At 51.3% G+C, this 22505-nt stretch overlaps 1 protein-coding gene across 2 annotated transcripts in view; it reads left to right on the forward strand.

Annotated features, from left to right (window-relative positions):
- Positions 1 to 22505, forward strand: part of FAM222A (family with sequence similarity 222 member A) — an 84145-nt gene that overhangs the window by 46288 nt on the left and 15352 nt on the right. Inside the window, exon 2 of one of the 2 annotated variants that reach the window (XM_053363841.1) lies at positions 1157 to 1284. The exons of the other annotated variant lie outside the window; for it this stretch is intronic. Within the exon in view, the coding sequence (XP_053219816.1) occupies positions 1203 to 1284 (82 nt within the window). The 5' untranslated portion in view covers positions 1157 to 1202. The remainder of the gene's footprint in view (positions 1 to 1156; positions 1285 to 22505) is intronic. 2 annotated transcript variants of the gene reach the window in all.

Genomic DNA, 22505 nt, shown 5'->3' on the forward strand with positions numbered 1-22505 from the left:
GCAACTCCTGTTGTTTTGAGGCTTCTGGCAGTATCTCCCTCGTTCTTTCAAGCACATCTCCACCACCATAAGGCCTATGTCCTTCGTTTGTCTTGAATTCAGCTGCCTGGTGCTGCACTCTGAGCTATTCTGTTTAGCAATCTTCTTATTGACTCAGTTTGCAAGGTCCTCTGAAGTGGGAGAATCACACAACTTAGTCTGCATTCACACAGCAGTTTATTCCACAATATTTCCCTCTTAATTTCTGCATTATATTTGAACTTTCATGCAACTTAAAAGCCACTTCCATAAATTTAGCAGAATATAGTGCAAGTTTAGTGCTCATTTCAGTGTTATTTCCAACAGATTTTTTTACTGGAAACAAATTACATGGGAATGAGTGCTAAACTTTCACTATATTACGCTATATTTCTGAAAGTGGAAATAAACTGTTGTGTGGATGCAATCTGCATTTTTCCTAGGCTGTCTGTGATGTCTGTTATTACTGACTAGTGAGGTTCATGGGGTCTTAGTGGACCACAAGCTGAACATGAGGCAACAGTGTGATGCAGCAGCAAAAAAAGCTAATGCTATTCTAGCCTGCATCAACAAAAGTCTAGTGTCCTGATCAAGGGAAGTAATAGTCCCACTCTCTTCTGCCTTGGTCAAAGCACACCTGGAATACGTTGTCCAATTCTGGATGTCACAATTTAAGAAGGATGTTGACAAGCTGGAAGGTGTGCAGAGGAGGGCAACCAGAATGATCAAGGGTCTGGAAACCAAGCCTTAGGAGGAATGGTTGTGGGAGCTGGGTATGTTTAGCCTGGAAAGACTGAGGGGAGATGTCTAAAGGGTTGTCCCATGGAAGATGGAGCAAGCTTGTTTTCTCCTTCTCTGGAGGGCAGGACCAGAACCAATGACTTCAAGTTACAAGAAAGGAGATTCAGAATCAACATCAGGAAAAACTTTCTGAGGGTAGGAGCCGTTCAACAGTGGAATGGGCTTCCTCGGGGGGGGGGGTGGCCTCTCCTTCCTTGCAGGTTGGATGGCCATCTGTCAGGGATGCTTTAGTTGAGATTCCCGCATTGCAGGGGGTTGGACTAGATAATTCCATGATGCGATGACTCCCTCCAGTTTTGCTGACTGACGCTCTTCCGTCTTTTTGGGTCCCCCGCAGTGCACTCTGGATTGACGCCACTGGAGCCTTTTCCCTGCCACCAGTCATGTTGGCCTGCCTGCAGAGGACACAGAACCCGCCCAGCCAGCACCTCACCTGCCCAAACAAGGCCCTGGAGCCACGCAAGTGTGAGTAGACCCCCTCACTGGTTCTTCTGCGGACTCGGCGCACAACTGCCTTCACACAAACCAAAGCTGGTGTTAGTCGTAATGATTCCCATTGTGGGACACTTTCCAAGGTGTGCCTCTGTGGCCACATCTGCACCATGTGGGTTAAATCGCTATGGAACCATTTCCAATAGCTGCAGCTTCCCCCCAAGAGTTTTGGAGCTGCGGTGTGTTGGGGGTGCCAAGAGTTGTTGGGAATGCGCACCCCCCCCACACACACTTAACAGAGATTGATTGTGAAGCCACCCTGGGAATTGTAGTTCTGGGAGGGAAATTGCTGGGACAGTTATCCCCTAACAACTCCCAGCACCCAGAATTCTATGGGGGAAGCTTAAAGTGGCGTTGTAATGTTTCAGATGTATGGTTTGAAGGGAGCTCAGCCCGTGTGGCCAAGGAATGGCCAGGGATAAAGGGGGAGATCGAGGTCCCTAGAGCGGAGGAGAGAGTGGAAAGTGGGTGGGTGCTCAGGGGTAGCCTGCAGTCTGGGGGCCATGGAAATCGGCCTAGTTTCCTCCCCCAGCAAAAGTGCAGCCATTGGTGGCATGGGAGCGGCGCTCTCTCCATCCCACGAGGGTCCTGGGCTGTTGCTATTTTGGCTCAGCATCCCTTTGCTGGTTGGTGGGGGCTGGGAGCAGGGAGCCGTTTGACTGGAGTGGGTGGGGTGGGGGTCGCGCTCTTCTGAGTCATGTCACATGGAGAAACACTGCCCCCTGAGTGAGCTTGACCAGGGTTTGGCGTGGAGAAGGATCCCTGGGCTGAGAGCAAATGCGAGGGTGGCAGTCGGAAGGAGAGAGAGAGAGAGAGAGAGAGAGAGAGAGAGAGAGAGCGAGCGCCTGTGCTTTCTCTGAGCAGGGAGAACGGCTGGCCCTTCCTGCTTCCCCTTGATGCTGTCTGGCCATATTGAAAAGTATATTTATTTAGCAAATAAGAAGAGGAGGAAGGGCAGGTGGGAAGTGGAGACGGGAGCTGGGCTTGGATGGGTGGGGGAGGTGGGTTCCCGTGGCTGGGCAGTGCCCCGTGGCTGGGGTGGGGAGCACCCTTTGCTGCCGTGCTGCGACTTGGGTGCTCGCCAGCCAGGGCCCCATGCAGCCAACGCCCCGAAGGAATTGCTTCCTGCCTCCCCTTCCTTTTTATTTCCTTCTCAGGCCCCTGTAATTATTTCTCTGGGTTTTGCTGTGACTCTGCGGCTCCTGATGAGTTGGCCTTTCAGATAAGCCGTAAACTAGTTACATTAAAATAGGTTCCGAAAGGTCACTCATCAAAGCACCTGTTCCTTGCGGTCTTTGTCTCTCCATCCAAAGCTGTGATTAAATGTCTATTTAATGAGCCCGGCTGAGGCAGGCTGCGGTGACCTCTCTGGCTGCAAAGGCGCATTAAGAGTCTCAAGTGATGAATGTGTGTTTTTAAACCGGAGGGCTGGGTGTTGGGGGTTCCCCACCCCCTGTCTTGCATCAGGAGCCCTCTCTCCTCTTCTCCTTCAAGTGTTTGCCGTGTTCCAGGCCTGGAGATGAACGTTTCTGCTGCTTTGAGACCCAGCATGGGTTTCTCAAAAACAAATCATGCCAGACAAATCTCATTTCTTTTTTTGACAGAGTTACAACATTGGTGGATCAGGGGAATGATGTGACGTCATGTATCTTGATTTCACTAAGGCTTTTGACAAAGTCCCCCGGGATATTCTTGCAGAGAAGCTGATCGAATCGTGGCCTGCACAGCATTTGAGGAACTGGACTTGCAGTCCTTCCTCCCCGTCCTCTGATGAACGGTTGTTGGGGTAATCGGAAAAGATGGCTCTTCTTAGAACTAGGCACGATTTAGAAGCGACTCTGATTACTTAATTTGCTCCTGAGTATCTTGGCAATTATCTTTATGGGCCTTATTTCTTGTCCTCTGGCGTCGTTTCCGTCAATATTAAATGAGCCCACCTCGCAGCGTGGCAGTGGCTGGCCTGCCACCACCACAGAATCCTATTATCCTGCCTGTGCTGCTGAATAATTTTTGTATTAATTTCACATCAAAGGTGAGCCTGTTAATGTTGGCCTCCCGCCTGTGCTGGAAGGCACAGGGGATGTTGGCATTTCTGAGGCTCTTCCTCTGCCTTTCTCCTCCTGCTGCGGACACGCTGGCTGGCTGGCTGCCCTGGGGGGCTGTCAACAAGCACCCCTCTCTCTTCCCAGTTTTCCTTCTCCCGTTTCTCCTGGGCTTCCTTCGTCTCGCATAGTGGTGCATTTGCAGCAGGAACGGTGAGCTTGTTGACCTCCATAAGTTATCGTTATTGTTTATTAAATTTGTATAGCCTCCTTCACCTGTAGATCTCTTCAGAGGGTCTCCTGTCTGTGCCCCACATGTGCCCCAATGCAACCAGTGCTATGCCCCTGGTGGGTCTGGAAGCTTGGCAGTGAGGTCCTGCTCACTGTTGTGGCTTCTGTGGTCCCTGCCACAGGGCGAGGGGACAGCCTCAAGGAGGGAGGGAGGGCCAAGGAGTCAGGGCTGGTTGTGAGCCTCAGTTGTCCATTTGAGACTTGTGGGTATAGAGCAATATATAAATTCTAATAACAACAATGATGATGGTGGTGGTGAAGATGTTCCGCTCAGAGCCAATTCTCCAGCTGCAGACTCCTGGTGTATTTTTAAAGAGGTAACTGACCTTGCACCCGTCTCTCCTCCCCCTGCCCCCCCCCATGGATGCATCCTCCACGGAGCTGGATCCTCCTCTCTCTGCTCCCACCTGCAGGAGGACCAGCCTTGGGGCCGCCTTTCTTCTTCAGCTTGGCACCCCCTGAGTGCTGTGCCGCTAAAAATCGGGGCAGAAATCAGCCTGCCCTTTCCGTCTCTGGGGGGAAAGCACTTCTCTCTCTCTGCTGATTAATTTAGTAATGGATTTCTCCCTTCCCCTTTAATATATGATTTTATGTATTTTTCATACCAGGCAGCATTAGTGTGCAAAGCAGTGAAGTTTTAGAAGCAATCAATATCCCTGAGCTATGGAGCATGTGGAGCATTATTTCCAACTCTGATTTGGGGACTAGCTGGTCCTGCAAAAGGAAGTTTTTATATATCTCCCTTTAAAAGGAGTAAAGGAAAACCAATAGTGGGTGAGTCCAACGGTCAAGAAAGCAGTTTCCGCCCGTGCCATAGAGGGAAGTGAGGGGCAGATGGGGCTCGTCCTCTTGGGAAAGGAGCCCATCTAGAAGGAAAACTCTGATCCTAAACCTTCACCGCCTGGCAGGATATCTTCAGGAGAAGAAAAGGCTCAGGAGGAAACCCTCCACAAATCCAGGGTGGAGACTCTAAGACAGTTGGATGGTGCCTTGTTTGCCTCCTTCTAGCAACTCCTGCAGCCAAGCTGGTGCCAAACGTCTGGCTCTGCTTTCTTTTGGACCACAACAGCGTGGCTGAGAGCGGGTCTTGTGTTTGGGCTGCCCAGGACCTCCGTACACACTGCCTAGGCTTGTGCCCAGGGGAGGGGGGTTCATTTCAGTGCTGCTGACGCAATGGCTTGACTTCACCCCCAGACGTGCACTCCATTGTCTCTCAAGACAGATGGATGCCAACAAGTTATATCCCACCTTTTTCTCTAAGGAGCTCAAGGTGGCGTATGTGGTTCTCTGCCTCCTCCTTTAATCTCCACAACAACCCTGTGAGGTGAGTTAGGCAGAGAGGCAGGGACTGGCTCAAGGTCACCCAGTGAACTCCATGGCGGAGTGGGGATTTGAACCCTGGTCTCTCCCAGGTCCTAGTCTGACACTCTGACTTCTATACCACTTTGGCTGCCAGCTGCTCAGCCTTGTTTGACACAGCCTGGATTTATAGCCTGGGAATGTTTTCTTGAAACAGAGCAACTCGGCCCAGCCTTCCTTGCCACTGTCTGTCAGCAAAGCAAGGTGGACCACAAAAGGGGTCGTGACCAGACTGAATCTGTGCCCTCTCTTTAGCTGTGTCAGGTGATGGTCTTTTTATCTTCAATTTCTCTCCCCCCACTTCTGTGTTTATAGGAGCATGGGGCTTTACTTTAAATTATAAATCAAACACCCCCTCCTCTGCTCAGCTGCCCTCTCACTCCTCTGCTGTCTCCCTGCAGCTGCAGAGCCCTGGCTCATATTTTAATTAAATGTCACTTTCCGCATGCCTCCGCCTTTGCACTTTGTCTGTGCCTGTATCTGCTCCTGGAACCCCAGCTGCTGTTTCTACTACAAACGCAGGAAGTCTGTGCTACCGCTGTAACGGCTGGAGATCAATATTCTTCTCCTGAGCTGGCTGGTGTCTTCTTCCACGAGCAATTAAAAAATACCTCTTGGAGGGGTCTCAATGGAGCCGATCAGTGGGGCATCTTGAGTCTGGGACATGCATCTCCTGTCCCAGGTCCTGGTGCCTCTCCTTGAGCTTGCGGTCTCTGCCTTCCACTGCTCACAAAACGTCAGGCACCCCGGTCGGCACCACTCTTGGACGAGGCTCCCTGCTCCCTTCTTGGGCAGAGCTCAGCTTTCCTTTTTCTTGGAACGAAACTGTGGAACAAAGTTGGTGGCCCTTGTTGCCCTTCTGGCCAAAGTCGCCCCCTCCAACGCACCATCTTTAGGGGTTATTAGTTTCAGAGATGGCCTGCTCCAGAGCCGGGGGAGGCTGGCAGGGTCGGCCCCCGGCAGTTGTGCTGGGCTTTGCAGCAAATGGCAGGAGCCCAGGAAGCTTTCTTGTCCCGTTGGTCCATCTAGCTCAGTATGGCCTACACGAGTGTTGGAAGCTCTTCTGAGCTGTGGCCGGGAGACCTTCCTAGCCCTACCTGGAGATGCCAGGTTTTAAGCCTGGGAGCTTCTGCATGCAAAGGAGAGGTCCTGGCACTCAGACCCAGCCTAGGCTCATGAGAGGTGGAGGGAAGAGGGGGGTTAGGCCATCGGACTTTTAAAAATGGGCATGCGCTTGCGGAGGTGTTTCCTGCTTGGCAGGGGTTGGACTCGATGGCCCTTGTGGTCTCTTCCAACTCTATGATTCTAGGTGGCTGTGCTGCTCAAGTGATCCACCAGATGTGATCCGTTGGCTTCCTATCAGGGACTCCCTGCTGTTGGTCACCCTGGTGAGCTCCTTCCGGAAGATAAAAATCTACTTGTCAATAATAATAACAGCAACAGTTTTGATACAACAATCATCGGCTGTGTACAAATGCTGCTGGGTATTCCAAGAATACCACTGTGCAGATTTCAATATTTTATTTAATATCCTTTTCCCTTGATTTTTTTTTAAAATATTTTTTATTAAGGATTTTCTTGTTTTACAGACGTGTAGTGCCTCGTATTTTTTCTTCTTCTTCCATGTAACATTTTTACAAATCCGTTTCATTTGTTGAGGCATTAGGGGGAAAGAAAAAAGAAAGAAAAAAGAAAGGGGGGTGGAGAGAGGGAAGATGGATGGGGGTGGGGTCGGGTGGCGGTGTTTCTATTATGTTTAATGTATGTAGAGATCCTTTTCCCTTGATGATAGGAGCTAATAATCCCCCCACACCCCATAATTACTATGTTTTTCAAACCTTTTTTGCTCCCACAACATTAAGGCTTTGAAGATGCTTCCGTGTTCCTTGACAGTGCCTCATGGATTCGTTGACCAGATCCCTTTTTGGCTGATCAGATTCCCAGCCCTTAAGTGGTGGGTCATTTTTGCAGGTATCAGAAGAGACTTGCTGGATCTAACCAAAGGTCCATCTCAGTCAGACCCTGTTTTTCAACAAACCCCCCAAAACATCCCACTGGAGAAGGCTGGGGGTGTCCACAGTAGCTTTGGGGTGCTGGGTGGCTGTCTCTCTCCTGGGGGGAAATGAAAGCCCATGGGGTGGGGAATGGGGGGTGGACTGGGCTTATGTGTTTGTGGGTGGCTTGCTGGTCCCCTGGGTCCATTGGTGCACCTTCATCTGCATCTGAGCACTTTCAGCTTTATGCCTTCCCAGCCATACTAGTGGGGGGGGGCTTGACGGGACTTATTCCTGCCGTGTGTTGCTGTCCCCTTCCCTTAATTAGTAAGAACACAAAAAGAGCCTCCTGGATCAGGCCAGTGGCCCATCTAGTCCAGCACCCTGTTCTCACAGGGGCCAACCAGATGCCCGTGATGGGAAATCTGCAACCCCCAACACAGATGTTGGGTCACCCCCAGCCCCCCAAATAGAATCAGAGAGTGTTATCTCTCCGTCTCTTTGCCCGCCCCCTTGGATGGAGGCTGATCCTGGCCTGCCTTCTCCCCCATGGATGCAGAGAAGGATGAAAGGAGGAGGAGGAGGAGGAGGAGGAGGAGGAGAAAAAGAAAGACAAGAGGGAAAGAAAAGTAGCGTGAGCGTTGACAAGACTTTTCAGAAGTCCTCTTCCAAGGCCCCATTACACAGTGTCCTTTTGTGTTCCCTGAAAGTATTTTGGCAGCTTATCTGCCAAAGGTTTTCAGCCTCTAAAATGCTCAAGTGGGAGGTTCAGGGATGCTTTTGAGGCATCTGCGGCTGCTGCTGCTGCCGACTCTGAGTGGGTACTTTGAGATCCTGCTTTCGAAGACTAGAACTTAAGTGCCCCTGCCTGTATGCGCCAAAGACCAACGAAAGCTCTTATGGGCATTCAGAGGCACACTAATGCGTTGCGTATGCATGAATGGCGCCCTTTTCTGAACTGGGGGTGTGTTCTGCATTCTTCCCCAGGGCACACACAAAGCTTCCTTGGGCATAAGGGGGTCCAAGAGACTTCTTACAGAACGCCATTGTGCAAATGTCGCCTCGGTTGAACCACGTCATGTGACTGAGTCCAATCTCAATCTCAAAGTGCCAGAGACTTTTCAGTTCAGTGAAAAGTCAAGTAAGAGGTGGATCGTAGAATCGTAGAGTTGGAAGGGACTGAAAGGGTCCTCTAGTCCAGCCCCCTGCAATGCAGGAACCTCTGCTAACTTGCACCCCCTTCGCTTAAATCCTATGCAGAAAAACTCAGAATCCTGCCAAATGTATAAAATTAGGTGGGGCCTGGAGAAAAAGGAAAGAGAAAAGTTTTTCTTGCTCTCTCATAACCCTGGAACTTGTGGACATCGAGTGAAGCCAGGTGTTGGAAGATTCAGGAGTTTACCTCTATCTATTTTCAGCTATCATTCATGCCATACTGGCTGCTCTTAGGGGGAGGGGGAGCTAGCAAGTCAAATTAATTAGAGCAGGGGTTCCCAGTTAGCTAGGTACTGCAGACCTTATTTTTCCAAAGCCAAACCATGGACCCTCTACTTTGGGAAATGTTGATATCTCCATGGTAGGTTTGTTATGCAAATGGTGCCACAGATCCCCTGGGTGGATCACGTGGACCACCAGCTGGGAGCCACTGCATTAGAGCAACAAAGGAAGTATCTAGGGGCTGCTAAAAAGGTCCGGAAGAGGAGGCAGTGCCTTGGTGGGCCAGTTGTGGCCTGTTAGATGTGGCAAGTCCTCGGATCTTCACAAACTCTTTCCTGGTGCCTCTGGTGGCAGCAAACCTCTTGCTTCCTTTGTGTGCTTCCAGTGCGCTGCTGCCCTGGTGTTTCCTCCCATCGCAGGTGTGTCTCTGAAAGGGGAGATAACAAGAGCTGCTTGTTTACCAGAGTCTGCCAATGAACAAAAGGGCTTTGACGCTGCGCTTCAAATGCCACCTCTTGCAGTGAAAACACTGCTTTTGAGCATGATTGGATTTCGTGCCCAACCAGAAATAGGAATATTTTCCTAAATGTGGGAAGCACTGCACTCGCCGGTCTTTCCAGCACATAATGCTCTGTGTCTCCCATGTTCCCTTCCCAAGAGTCCCCTCCTCTGCAGGGCAAAGAGAGAGAGGGAGGTTCAGGTATTCATTAATCATAGATAGTTGTGATGGTATTCCAGCTGAACTATTTAAAATTTTAAAAGATGATGCTGTTAAGGTGCTACACTCAATATGCCAGCAAATTTGGAAAACTCAGCAGTGGCCAGAAGATTGGAGAAGATCAGTCTACATCCCAATCCCAAAGAAGGGCAGTGCCAAAGAATGCTCCAACTACCGCACAATTGCACTCATTTCACACGCTAGCAAGGTTATGCTTACAATTGCACTCATTTCACACGCTAGCAAGGTTATGCTTAAAATTCTACAAGGAAGGCTCAAACAGTATGTGGATCGAGAACTCCCAGAAGTGCAAGCTGGATTTAGAAGAGGCAGAGGAACCAGAGACCAAATTGCAAACATGCGCTGGATTATGGAGAAAGCTAGAGAGTTCCAGAAAGACATCTACTTCTGCTTCATTGACTATGCAAAAGCCTTTGACTGTGTCGACCACAGCAAACTATGGCAAGTTCTTAAAGAAATGGGAGTGCCTGATCACCTCATCTGTCTCCTGAGAAATCTCTATGTGGGACAAGAAGCTACAGTTAGAACTGGATATGGAACAACTGATTGGTTCAAAATTGGGAAAGGCGTACGACAAGGCTGTATTTTGTCTCCCTGCTTATTTAATTTATACGCAGAATACATCATGCGAAAGGCTGGGCTGGATGAATCCCAAGCTGGAATTAAGATTGCCGGAAGAAATATCAACAACCTCAGATATGCAGATGACACAACCTTGATGGCAGAAAGTGAGGAGGAATTAAAGAACCTTTTAATGAGGGTGAAAGAGGACAGCGCCAAATATGGTCTGAAGCTCAACATCAAAAAAACGAAGATCATGGCCACTGGTCCCATCACCTCCTGGCAAATAGAAGGGGAAGAAATGGAGGCAGTGAGAGATTTTACTTTCTTGGGCTCCATGATCACTGCAGATGGTGACAGCAGCCACGAAATTAAAAGACGCCTGCTTCTTGGGAGAAGGGCAATGACAGGCCTAGACAGCATCTTGAGAAGTAGAGACGTCACCTTGCCAACAAAGGTCCGTATAGTTAAAGCCATGGTTTTCCCAGTAGTGATGTATGGAAGTGAGAGCTGGACCATAAAGAAGGCTGATCGCCGAAGAATTGATGCTTTTGAATTATGGTGCTGGAGAAGACTCTTGAGAGTCCCATGGACTGCAAGAAGATCAAATGCATCCATTCTTAATGAAATCAGCCCTGAGTGCTCACTGGAAGGACAGATCGTGAAGCTGAGGCTCCAGTACTTTGGCCACCTCATGAGAAGAGAAGACTCCCTGGAGAAGACACTGATGCTGGGAAAGATGGAGGGCACAAGGAGAAGGGGGCGACAGAGGATGAGATGGTTGGATAGTGTTTTCGAGGTTACCAGCATGAGTTTGACTAAACTGCGGGAGGTAGTGGAGGACAGAGGTGCCTGGCGTGCTCTGGTCCATGGGGTCACGAAGAGTCGGACACGACTAAACGACTAAACAACAACAACAAAAGTTGTGTTAAAAATATAAAGGGAACAAAATCAACAAATCAGGTTTCTGTACAAAAATCTGGGCTATTGCATGTAAATGATACTGTTAGCCTAATCTGCAGAAACCTTTTTATGTGTGTTGTGGATACGGGGCAGTGGGGGGCTGCTGCTTGGTGTGGTCTATTTCCCTGTGGCACACCCCGCCAGAAAAGTTTGCCTGGCCAATTCTTGGGCTCAGCCAGAAATGCCCCCGGCCCACATGCCCTTGGTGGGCAGGAGCCAAAGGAACAAAGTAAGCGGAGCCACCAGTTCTGCTCTTACTCTTGTACAGCTGTGCAAAAGAGCAGAAGTTTCTCCATGCCCCCCCCCATCTGCCCACCCTCTAGCCGAGAAAGTGGCTTTTGGAGGTGCAACCACCAACCTCATACTTGAGTTTTGACCATCAGCTTTATCCACCCAGGCTTTTCAGATAAGCTGGTGTTTGTGCGGTTGTATGTGTTGTTCTATCTGCTGCCTCACTAATATAAAGACTCATGCATTGGCTGGGGTTTGACTTATTTAGGCATTTTCTCTCTCTTAGGTTAGTTCAGCTTTTGTTGTATTTTATGTATTTTATGTTGGAAACTGTCAATAAAAAACGATTAAAAATATATAGGCATTTTGATGATTGTTGGTGATCTGGTTTATTGTTGTGAACCAACCTACAATCTCAATTCATTTTATTTTAATTTTTATTTAAAAGCATTTCCTTTGCTTTAGATTTTGAAATTCGTAATTGATGCAAATCAAATAAACAAATGCATAGGTCATTCTCGCCCTCTCTCTTCCTAATCTCCCTTTCCTGCAGCTTGGCTTGCTTTGGCTTGCAAATTCTGGCCCCTTTCTCTCTGCTTGCAGCCCTGTAGTAGTTGTGTTGCACATGCCGGGAACAGGTGGGTAGATGGACCTTCTCCACTATTGCATGGCAGGTAGTGACAGAGATGCTGTTTTGGGGTTTCCTTATTCTCCATTTTTCCAAGCTTAGTGGGGGGCGGGGTGGGGGAGGGGGCAGTACCCACTGCACTCGCAGCCAAAGCCACAAGCGGGGGGGGGGGGGGGAGTAAGCTTGTCAAAAACAAGACTGTGCATTTTTACTGGTCTGTTTTGCAATGTGCCTGCCCTCTTTTGCTGCCCTGTTTTATATGCCCATATCCCTGGCCATAAAAGGTAAAGGGACCCCTGACCATTAGGTCCAGTTGTGGCCGACTCTGGGGTTGCGACGCTCTTCTCGCTTTAATGGCCGAGGGAGCCGGTGTACAGCTTCCGGGTCATGTGGCCAGCATGACTAAGCCACTTCTGGCGAACCAGAGCAGCGCACGGAAACGCCGTTTACCTTCCTGCCAGAGCGGTACCTATTTATCTACTTGCACTTTGACGTGCTTTCGAACTGCTAGGTTGGCAGGAGCAGGGACCAAGCAACAGGAGCTCACCCCGTCACGGGGATTTGAACCGCCGACCTTCTGATCGGCAAGTCCTAGGCTCTGTGGTTTAACCCACAGCGCCACCCACGTCCCATCCTTGGCCATAAAACATGTTGAATTTCCCTGCCCCCCTTTCTCTCCCTCTTAGTTTCACGAGCTGACCTTGGGCCAGTCACCCTCTCTCAGCCTAACCTACCTCGTGGGGTTGTTGTGGGGATTAAGGTGAGGAGGGGGAGAACCCTGTTTGCCACCCCTGAGCTCTTTGGAGAAAGAGGGGGGAGTCTAAATGCAGTGAGAACATTTTTGCACTGGAGGCTCTGCTCTTGGTACGGCCCCTTGCCAGAGAAAGGAGCCTCCAGTCAAAAGCTTCAGGCGCCGCTGCTGCAGCCCTTTATGCCCGAGTGTCAAGCGTCTTCCGAGAGTTCCCTCCGCCGCACCTGACCAGTGGGGTCCGTCAGCGCAAAGGAGGCCCCTTCCCTTCCCGCGAATCAAATATTAATCTGCAGCCATTCAAGGAGGATGTTGCTTAAATGGCAGAACAGAGAGGCTGGGAAGCGCCTCCGGCATCCTGCAGGGCCCTTCAGTTGCGTTTATGCGCGTCCTCTGCGCAGCCTCTCCTGTCGTCCTGACATCTGCCCACCCCTCATCTCTGCGCCTGCTGCTTCCTTCCCCCGCTTCCCTCGACTGGGTGGCAGAGAAGGCCAGCAGTTTCACGAAGGCAAAGCATTGCTGCTTCTGCAGCTGCAGGTGCCTCCCTCCTCAGATCCCTAAGCCCTTCCAAAAAAGGGCTGCCTCTTTGTGCAAAGTTCTGTGGGGATTTTGATTTCTGCCTCACGTAGAGCAGCATGACCTGGGAGGAAGGGCATTTCCAGAGACTCCCTGGTTCAGGTCTCACAGAGGCAGCAATGCTTCTGAGTACCAGTTGGTGGCAACCACAGGAGGGAAGAGTTGCTCTCGTGCAAGGATCCTGTTTGTGGGTTTTCCAAAAGAGGCCTCTGGTTGGTGGGATAGATGGGCCCCATTGGGCTGATGCAGCATCCCGGCTCTTCCTGGGTTCTCAGGTTGTACCTCTGCCACGGAGCGCAAGGCGCTTGGGCGGGTGTCTCTCTCTCTCTGTCGCAGTGCCTTAGCTGAGCCACGGACTGCTGGGCGGCCTCACAGGACTGCTAGAAAGAATGGAGTAACAATCAACGTGTTTGCATCTCTTTTGCATACAGAGATTTGCTTCTTCCTTTTATCGATTTAGAGGGATTTCATGCACAAGTGCTGGTCTTTAAAGCAGAGGACTGAAGGTCCAAAGTAACTTTTGTCCCATGCAAAGTCTGTGGAGAGATGTCCTCAGATAGCCTGCAGTCGCTGCAGCCCCCGTGCCAGGGCTTGGGGAAGGGCATCTCTCTCTTGCAAGCAGGATCCCCTGTGGCATCTCCAGGAAGGGCTGGCAGAGGCTCTTGCCTGAAACCTTAGAGAGCTGCTGCCAGTCAGTGTAGACGAGACTGAGCTAGATGGACCAATGGTGGCACAAGGCAGCTTCCAACGTTTTCTGCCCCCACCCACCCAGCTTCTTCTCCCCAGCTCAGCCCTTCAACTCTTAAGCTAACTGAAGAGGCAGGGCACTTCCAGATGGCTGTTTGTTGCAGGATCTTCAGAGGATCTAGGCATAGATGTCCAGCCCATATGTCCAGCTCCCCCCTCCCAGTGTTTAATCCAGTTTTACCTTTGGGGGATGGGGGACCCAATAAGTTGTCAACAACCCACTTACAACCTGCCTGAACAACCTGCCTCCCAAGAGCAGCCCAGAGAATATAGCCTGTGTCTCCATTGCCATGGAGGGGTCAGTTCCTTGCATCCTGCTCTCCTGCCAGGTGGGACTCAGAGAAATTCTTCCCTCCCTGTTTGTGGGCGCGCGCGCACACCCACAGGAGCCACATAAGGAGCTATTGACAAGACCGGCTGGTGCAGCCAGGGCGGTGATCTGTTTTGTGGCTGGCACAGCACCCTCCAGCTCCTGAGCTCAAGCGATCCTCCAGGAGAAGCTGAGTTGCAGGCCCTCTCTTGGGGCTGGTTTCGCTCTTCCCCTGAGATTTAGGTTCCCAGAGGTTATGCAGAATAAACTGGAGCAGACAACTCTTAATCTATGCTGGTTTGCTCCAGTTTACAGCCTCTGGGCTTGCAGTTGCCTGATTTTGTCCTAATGGGGCCTGCCAGTCTGTGCCCTGCTAGATTACCGAGCCCAAGAGGGTTCCCTCCATCCCTACTCCAGGAAGCCCTCCCCCCCCCCCACATCTTTCAAGACCTGATGGAGACACCCAGCTGGAGGTTGTTTTAAGGCGACAAGGCTGCCCAGGAGGAAAACACTCCTGTCTCTTATTCTGAACCCCCCAGACACACAAACGCGCAGAGTTTGTTTTCGCGCTGACCCTAAGTGGCACAGTGTGTGGCATCAACAGTACCAATTCCTCACGAGGAGACAAATGCAACATGACACACGTGTGTAGCAGTATCTGCGGTGACACTTTGGCGGCAGATAATAAAGAGCTTGCCCTGACGTGAGCAGATCTGGCAATGGTGTCTTGAAAAGCCTCTCTGTTAACGGACGGGCTGGTTGGGGTGGCAGCAGTGGAGTTGCCTCATCTGTTCCTTTGTGTCTCGTTACGCAGGAAAGTTGGGAGGGTGTAGCAGCAGGGCCTTCTTTTCTGGGCTCTGCAAGGCTCCCTCAGATTTGGAGAAAATTGGGAGGACAATCCTGAGAAAGCTTCTGGGATCTCTTGGCTAAAGAAAAGAGGGGGGGCACTTAGAATCATAGAATCACATAATTGGAAGGGACATCTAGCCTAACCCTTTGCAGTGCAGGAGCCCCAGCTAAATAACCCCTGATGGATGGCCACCGGGCCTCTGCTCAACAAGCGCCCAGGAAGGAGAGCCCACCACCTTCCAAGGTCTTCTGTCCGCAAGGAGCGCTTTGTCCTTTCAGCCATCCCAGCATGGGCGCTTCCTTACTCGGGGTCCGTCCTGTAGCTCCTCGGTCTCAGTCTGCCCCACAGGAACAAGCAGCAGTGGCTCTCTGGGGTGTGGCAGGGCATCTTCCCTAGCCTTACTTGGAGATGCCACTGGGGACTGAATCTGGAACCAGCAGGGGATCAGCTGCTGTGCGCCAAGGAGGCTTATACAAAGTCAGATCTTTGCTCTGTCTTAACCCACTATTGTATGTTCTGGTCAACAGCAGCTCTCCGGAACTTCAGGGAAAGGGGGGGGGGTCTTTCCTAGTCTTAAGATCTGGGTTTTTTTTTTTTTTTTTAAGGCAATATTGGTCAGCCATCGAACGAACCTGAAACTTCCTTTGTGCCAATCACTTCCTCAGCTATAGAGCTGTGGCCCCACCCATTAGAGCACAGTGGATAAGATCTCCCCAGGGAAGTTTGCCTGGTGCCTTCCCTACACAGGCATTATTTTAGACATTCAATTGATTAACATTCTATGGTTTTTTAAAATGTTTTTGTGGGAGGCGGAGTTGTTGGTGTGGTTTTGGTTTTGTTTTACTATGTTTTATCTGTTCTCATTTTGCGTTTTTTCTGTTGTGAACTGCCCTGGGATCTTTGGATAAAGGTGTAATACAAATTTAATATAACAACAATGAAGAAAAAGAAGAAGACCATGACTTTTTGGAATTTATTAACTGTCGTTTTGTAAGCTGCCCTGGGACCCTAACCAAGGAAGGACAGGGAACAGATTGAACAGATAATCCAAAAGGCAGCCCCTTTCCCACTGCTCCAGTCAGCCAGGGGTGCCAGCTCAGCAGCCAGGTATGTGAGGAGCAGTCAAGGAACAGAAACTGGTGCCCAGAGAATGAAGGGAGCTCCTTTCTTGGCACCATCTAGTCGCAGGTAGCTCATGAGAACAAGCCCCCTGCTTCTAACAGCACCCGGCTCCTGTCACCCCCTGAGCCCCAATGGGCAAGTTGCTTCTCTGTTTACTCTGGCAGTAGCCCAATTGCTCTGGTCGCTGAGCACGCAGATTCTCCCAGAGTTTTAATTTCTGTCAAAGCAAGGTTGTCAGTGTGAGGCTGGGCTGAGATGGAGCCGTGGGCAGGGCTTCCTTGCCACTTGGTGTGTTCTCAGGAGGTTGGGAAGTTGTGTGTGAGAGAGTGAAGCAGCAGCCCTTCTTTGGAGGCCCCCATGCCAGCTTGTGGCTCTGGCACCCGCTCTGGTCCTGCGAGGAGGAGGGAGGAAGGGTGATTGCCACCTCTATTTGCCTTGAGCCTAGCAGCTCTTAGCTGTCAGCATCCGGATGAGCCCTTGCTCCTTGCTCCTTCGCTGTAGCTTGAGCTCCTTGGGAGCCAAATCGCAAGACAGGCTGACAGCTGAGCGGGGGGGGGGGACGGACCCCTTCCCTCCCCCTCCACAAGGGCCTCTGCAATCGAAGGGGCTCCACGATTAACCCTGCCTTGTTCTCCACTTTGTAACTGATTTTTGGCACATTTTTTTTTAAAAAGTATACGGTTAAAAACCAGGGTTAATTAGGCGCCCTGGCAGCTGGGCCTTGGCGGAGGCCATTGTGTGCCTGAATTTAACCGGAACTGGTTTCACAGCGTAGTCTGCTTTAATTGGTAACTGTTGTGAGTTTGGGCAGGCCGACTGCCGCCTCACACAGGCCTAGCCAGCCTCCCAATTAGGGGCTTTCCCCTCCTCTCTCCACAGGAAGAATGCTTCTGTTGAGCCCCTGTGGGATGCCTTCCCTCCAGCCCTCTGCCGGTTAATCTGATATATACAATGGGCTGAAATTGGTGCGTCTCCTGGGAGCCGTCCTCATTAGCCCTGACTCCTGTGATGTCACGGCATGTTCACTGCTGTTGGCGAAGGTTTCCTGGCTGCAGAATGTTACTCAGAGGCAAGGGCTCTGGGGGGAGGCGCAGAGATGGAGGGTTTTGGAGGAGGGTGCGGGGAGCCTCTGCATTTTGCATCTTGAGTCCAAGTAATGTGCGTCTTGGCTGCTGGTCTGTGTAGTGTTAACCTTTTATTACGTAGCCCAAATATACTCCTCTTTCTGTTTTGGGCCAAGTGCTTTCTCTGCGTAAATGGTCGCTCCTGATAGATGCTTTCCCTGCAAGAATTTTGTTTCCCCTCAGTTCCGCTCAATGCCATCAGCTCCCACAGCAGCAGCTGCTTTCCCCCTGAATGGAGCTCCTTTTCTCCTTCACGTGGGTGAAGCCCACCAGACAGTCATAACGATAAATAGCTGGCCGTATTTGTCCACGTCACTGAGGACAGATGTAGTCAACTCAGCGACACTTTCTGAATCACTTCCAAAGCAATCGCTGAAACATTTTTTGGTTGGGAGAATACTTTCCGACATTGCTGAAAACGTTCCTGGAAAGTAGTGAGTCCTTGTTAGCTCAGCCCTTGTTATTGCTGCAAACCTCCTGGGCTGGATCTTTGCAAGGGAGCTCCCAAGCATCCCTCTGGCGCCTGAGCATTCACCCCAGGGGAAGGAGGCTGCTGTGGGCATCAGCTCTTCCATGCATCTCTCTTCTGTGACAGTGCATGTGCTCGTCAACCTGTCCAGGATACATTGCAAGTTGTCTGTGCAATCTGTGGCCGACTTCACTTGTGATGGTTGGGCCACAGTCCTAAACAGGAGTCCTGGGGGCGCAGCAATGCTTTTGAATGCCAGTTGACAGAACCCATAGTGGAGGAGACGGCTCTTGTGCCCAGGTCTTGCTTGCGGGTTTCCCACAGAAGAAACCATTGTGGCCATTGTGAGAAGAGGGTGCTGGGCAAGATGGGCCCCCTTGGGCCTCATCCACCAGACTCTTCTCATGTTCTCCGTATTGCTGCTGTGTTGCTACTTGTGCTGTAAAATGTGAGAGTGTTCCAGATTTTGTGGGGCAGGGGCCTTGCTTTTTATATTTTGCCCCTCCATTCCAAAGAATGTAGAGTTGCTTGGCTGGATCCAAAGAGAGATCTAGTGTACAGACCAGCATTTGGCCTCCACGGAGAGCCAGCCAGACGAGGGGGCTGTGACAGCCACAGGCCTCTCCCATTGCTGGGTCTCCATTTCCTAGAGTTACCAGAATGGTGTGAGATGCAGTCACACACTTGTGTGAATGTAAAGTTGGCCTTGGTGCACTTTGGGTGTGTGCATGGGGCTTGGCCTTCCCCCGCATTTAACCTTGACTTTGCCACCCTTCCTACAGCCCAGGGTGCCAAATGATGGTTGCACTCGATGACATCAAATAAACTCACAGTCCATGCCGTGTGTAGTCCAGACTAGATGTACCAAATTAGACGTTGACGGTCCATGGGCTGGCTTGGCATCCATCAGCTCTTCCCACCCCCAGAACTTCCTCCACACACCCCAATCAAGTCCTAATATTTATTTCCCATTGCAATATTCCCAGATCTGGGCCTAAATCTGCCTCCGAGCCAGCCTGTTGGCCAATTTGCAGGGAGCAAAACACTCGCCTTGCTGCAGGCATAATCTCATAAGCCTCTGCTGCCATCCTAATGGCTTCTCCTGCCTGCCTGCCTGCAAACCACTCTCCCTCCAGTATAGATTCGCAGAGTAATATAAAAAGCCATCAGATTATTACTGCAGGCGATAGGTGTTCCATTTACAGTAATAAAATACTGAGGAAACAAAACAATTTAAAATTCTAATAAAATTCAAAGCAAATCTTCAGCAGCTGAGATGATTCAATTATTTAGCTGTTATTGAATGCAAAGATGGGGGATAGGGAACAGGTTGTGGGGTTGGGAGACGGGAGGGAGGACTGCTGGTTTGGGGTTTGTTGTCCTGGGCAGTGTCTTCTGTGCCAAATAAAAAGCAAGGTCACGCCAGGGAGCCAGCAGCCAGTCGTGAGAGGTGAGCATCGTGGGAGGCTGGGGCAGAGGCCACAAAGGTGTGCCATTGGCTTTTCTGCAAGGAAAGGTCAAAGCATTTTGAGGCTTTAACCTCTTCTGGAAAAACAAAAGAACAGCCTTCCCCAACAATGGCACCCTTCTACTCTTTGGCACTACATCTCCCGTCGGTTGTGCTGTCTGCGGCTGATGAGAGTTTCAGTGCACAAGAGCTGCAGGCCTCTAAACCCAGTTTCCTTTATCCATAGATTCATTCATTCATTCACTGCATTTCTGCCCCACCTTTTTCTCCGAGGAGCTCAAGGTGCGTGCATGGTTCTCTTCCTCCCATTTAATCCCCACAACAACCCTGTGAGGTAGGTTGGGCTGAGAGAGATAGTGACTGGCCAGGTTCGCCCAGTGAGCTTCAGAGCTAGTGGGGATTTGGACCCAGGCCCTAGTCTGACAATCACACCACCCCTGGCTCTCAAACCAGTGCCAGTGGGTAGTGAGAGAAGTTTTGCCCACCTGCAGAATGTTAGAATTCAGAGCCACCCAGTGAACTGATTAGCCCTGGCTCGGGACAGACAACAGGAAGGACTCCTTTGTGGGGCTCACATAACATTGCAGGGGGTTGGTCTAGACGACCCTTTGGGTCCCTTCTGACTCTCCAGTTCCAACTCTACAAAACATAGGACCCGTGGGGTGCAGCAGTTGAGGGTGCTGGCCAGGGAGACCGGGGTTCAGCCCCCCACTCAGCCACCTTGGGCCGGTCACTGCCTCTCCGATTAACTTACCTCACAGGATTGTTTTGAGGATAAAATAAGGAAGGAAAGGACCCATGTATGCCACCTTGAGCTCCTTGGAAGAAAAGACGGAATATAAATGTCTTGCTGAATAAAGCTGCAGCCACACGTTGTGGTGGCTGTTAGCGTTGGGTGTGTTCACAGTGAAGTTGTATGTGGCTTGGGGGCCATTTCACAGTGCTCCCCCACTTTTCCTCACATCAGCAGGGCTTCATTGGTGTCAGATTCACCACCCCAGGAGGCATTGACAGGCCAGGCCTGACTCTGCCCCAGGCCTGCTTGTCGCCATCAGAAACACATGGTGCCCAAATGCACCTTCGCCTCTCCCCAAACATCCAAGAGATCTCTCGATGCCTCGTACTTCCAGGCTGGGAGGAGTGTGAGGCTGTTGAGTGGCTCAAGGGAGAGACGAGGCCAAGTTCCCTGAAAGAAGGGCTTATGCACACACTCAGGTAGGAGCACACAGCCCAAACCCTCAGCCCCACAGAAGGTTTTCACAAAGGTCTTTGCAACTTGGCTGGTGACCCTGTCCAGCACCTGAGTTTTATAAAAAAAAGAACAGGATTTGCGTGCATCTCGGACAAAGTCGTTTGAACTCAGATTAAGAGCCCTGCCCAGTAAACGGCTGGGGGAGCACAGCCTTGGGTGGCTTCAGAAGAGAAGTTCAGTGACTGTTGAACAAATGGCACCAGCAAAATGACTTTTCTGCCTAAATTTGGCTGCTGAAACAAAGAAGGCAAACCAGGTGCAGGTTTTTGTATGAAAGGGCTCCGAGCTCAGTTCAGTTCCAGAGGCAGCCTTTTCTTCCCTTCTCACTGGTCTGTGATCAGTAGGTTTTGGGATCTGGCAAGACAGAAGTGGGCTCAGCCCTGCCCTGCCCAATCCAGATTTCTCCCCCCAGGGTACAGCGTTTCCAGGCCATAAGACTGTAGAGTTGGAAGGGACCCCAGAGTCATCTAGCCCACCCCCCTGCCATGGTGTTTCTGAAGCCCCTCTGCCCGGACGCAGCGTGCCCCAGCCTTGGCTTTAGTCAGCGCTCAGCCGGAGCAGATGGCAGCAGTCTCCACGGAGGAGCACCTGGTGCCTGGGCCAGAGAAGGGCTTGGCTGTGCAGCCACTGACAGCTCCGCTTGCAAGAGGAGAAGGGGTGAGGGAAAGGGCAGGCCGTTGGTGCTGGCAACCGCGGCTGCGTGTCAAGGCGAGGCTGCCTTTGCATGACGGGTGACGGGGTGATTGGGGAGAGTAATTACGGCCCGTTAGAAAGCAGTAATTACTGCAGGGAGGGAGAGGCGCTTGCCAGCGGAGTGCAGGAGTGCGCCAGGAACCCTCTCGGAAATTGGTAGCTCTATAATTTTCCCAGTGGGGGTTCGCTGCGTCACCCTGAGATGTGACAACACATGGAATTTGCAGCTTGTCACAGCGAGCCCAACTGGTGTTCAGGCAGTGACACAGCCTCTCTCCCTGACCCCCACCCCCCACCCTTGATCTGGGAGTGATCTTCCAGGGGCTGCTTGATGCGTTTCCTGTGCTTGACTCGCGGTGGCAGAAGGCTGGCACCCAGTCTGGCTTGTGCCAGGGCAGGTGGGCACTGCAGCCCATGCACAAAAGGGCATCAGTTGCTGCATTGGGTGCAGGAGAGGAGCTTCCTGGGAATCTGTGCCTGTAGTTTAAGGAATCAGGAGCAGGTGGAGCCCCTTGTGCATGTGTGGGGAGAGCTTTGGTGGCCGCTCGGGAGCAACTGACGGTCAGAGGGGCAGCCCTTCAGTGCCCTTCTCAGTACTGTATCCCCCCCTCCTGAAGGCTAGGGAAAAGCAAGCTAAATTATGCAAGTCAGTAAAGAACTATGGAATAAATTATGCAAAATCAGAGGAATTAAAGACATAATTTATTCAGGGTCATAGGGTTCAGCTCTTTTTGGCCCAGGATTTGGATAGCCTGGGAGTAGAATGTTAATAGCTTTTAGCCTGGGCGACTCACGACCCCAGCTTGAAATCCCATTGAAGTCAACGGGGATTTGAAAAGAGGGAATAAGTGCACAGAAGAGTTTGCATCGTTCACAGATTCCTAAGAGCTGGAAGGGGGGGGGGACCATCTAGTCTGATCTGAAACAGACACAGAATAATCTTCACAATCCAGGCCCCAAACAGGGAGCCATGCACCCCAGTGAATGATGCCTGCAGAGCAAATGAACCCAAGCTGCTTGTTTGGGGAGGCCAGGCACCTCCGTTGTTCAGGTGTGGCTCTGCGGCTGTTGCTCACCAGCATTGTGACACAGAGCAGGAGAGCGGTTTGTGCAGTTCCTGCCTCTGCAATGGGCAGGTCGCAGTGGCCGCAGCCGGTCTCTCCTCCTCCGTGCTGGGGAGGCCTACCTGCCCTCCTCTGGCTGTGGGGCTCAGAAGCGCTGGAATAGCACAGCTGGATCCTGCAGGGCACACGGAGCTTGACCTTGCGGGCACTCGCCCCGCTGCCCCCACCTCCAGACGGGAACCTTTCCCGCCAGCCCTCTCACTGGGAGCCATTTTCATTAGGGATTCTGCGAGTGTCACCAGTTAATTAGCGTCATGTTAATTGAGTATTTGCCATGCTTCCTCCTCCAAGGACAGCCGCGCTAGCATGGAGGGGAATGCAGATGTGTCGTCCGGAGGGTCGTTGGGGTGGCAGCCGACCTTGTCCTCCTCTAGCCCTGGGTCCCGGCAGTGGCCAGACCACAGGGCAGACCCCCATCCGAGCACTGCCTTGGGTAGTCCACAGTGTGGCAGGGCATTCCTGCAGG

This window comes from Podarcis raffonei, chromosome 13 (assembly GCF_027172205.1).
Source record: "Podarcis raffonei isolate rPodRaf1 chromosome 13, rPodRaf1.pri, whole genome shotgun sequence".
In the NCBI taxonomy this organism is placed as follows: Eukaryota; Metazoa; Chordata; class Lepidosauria; order Squamata; family Lacertidae; genus Podarcis; species Podarcis raffonei.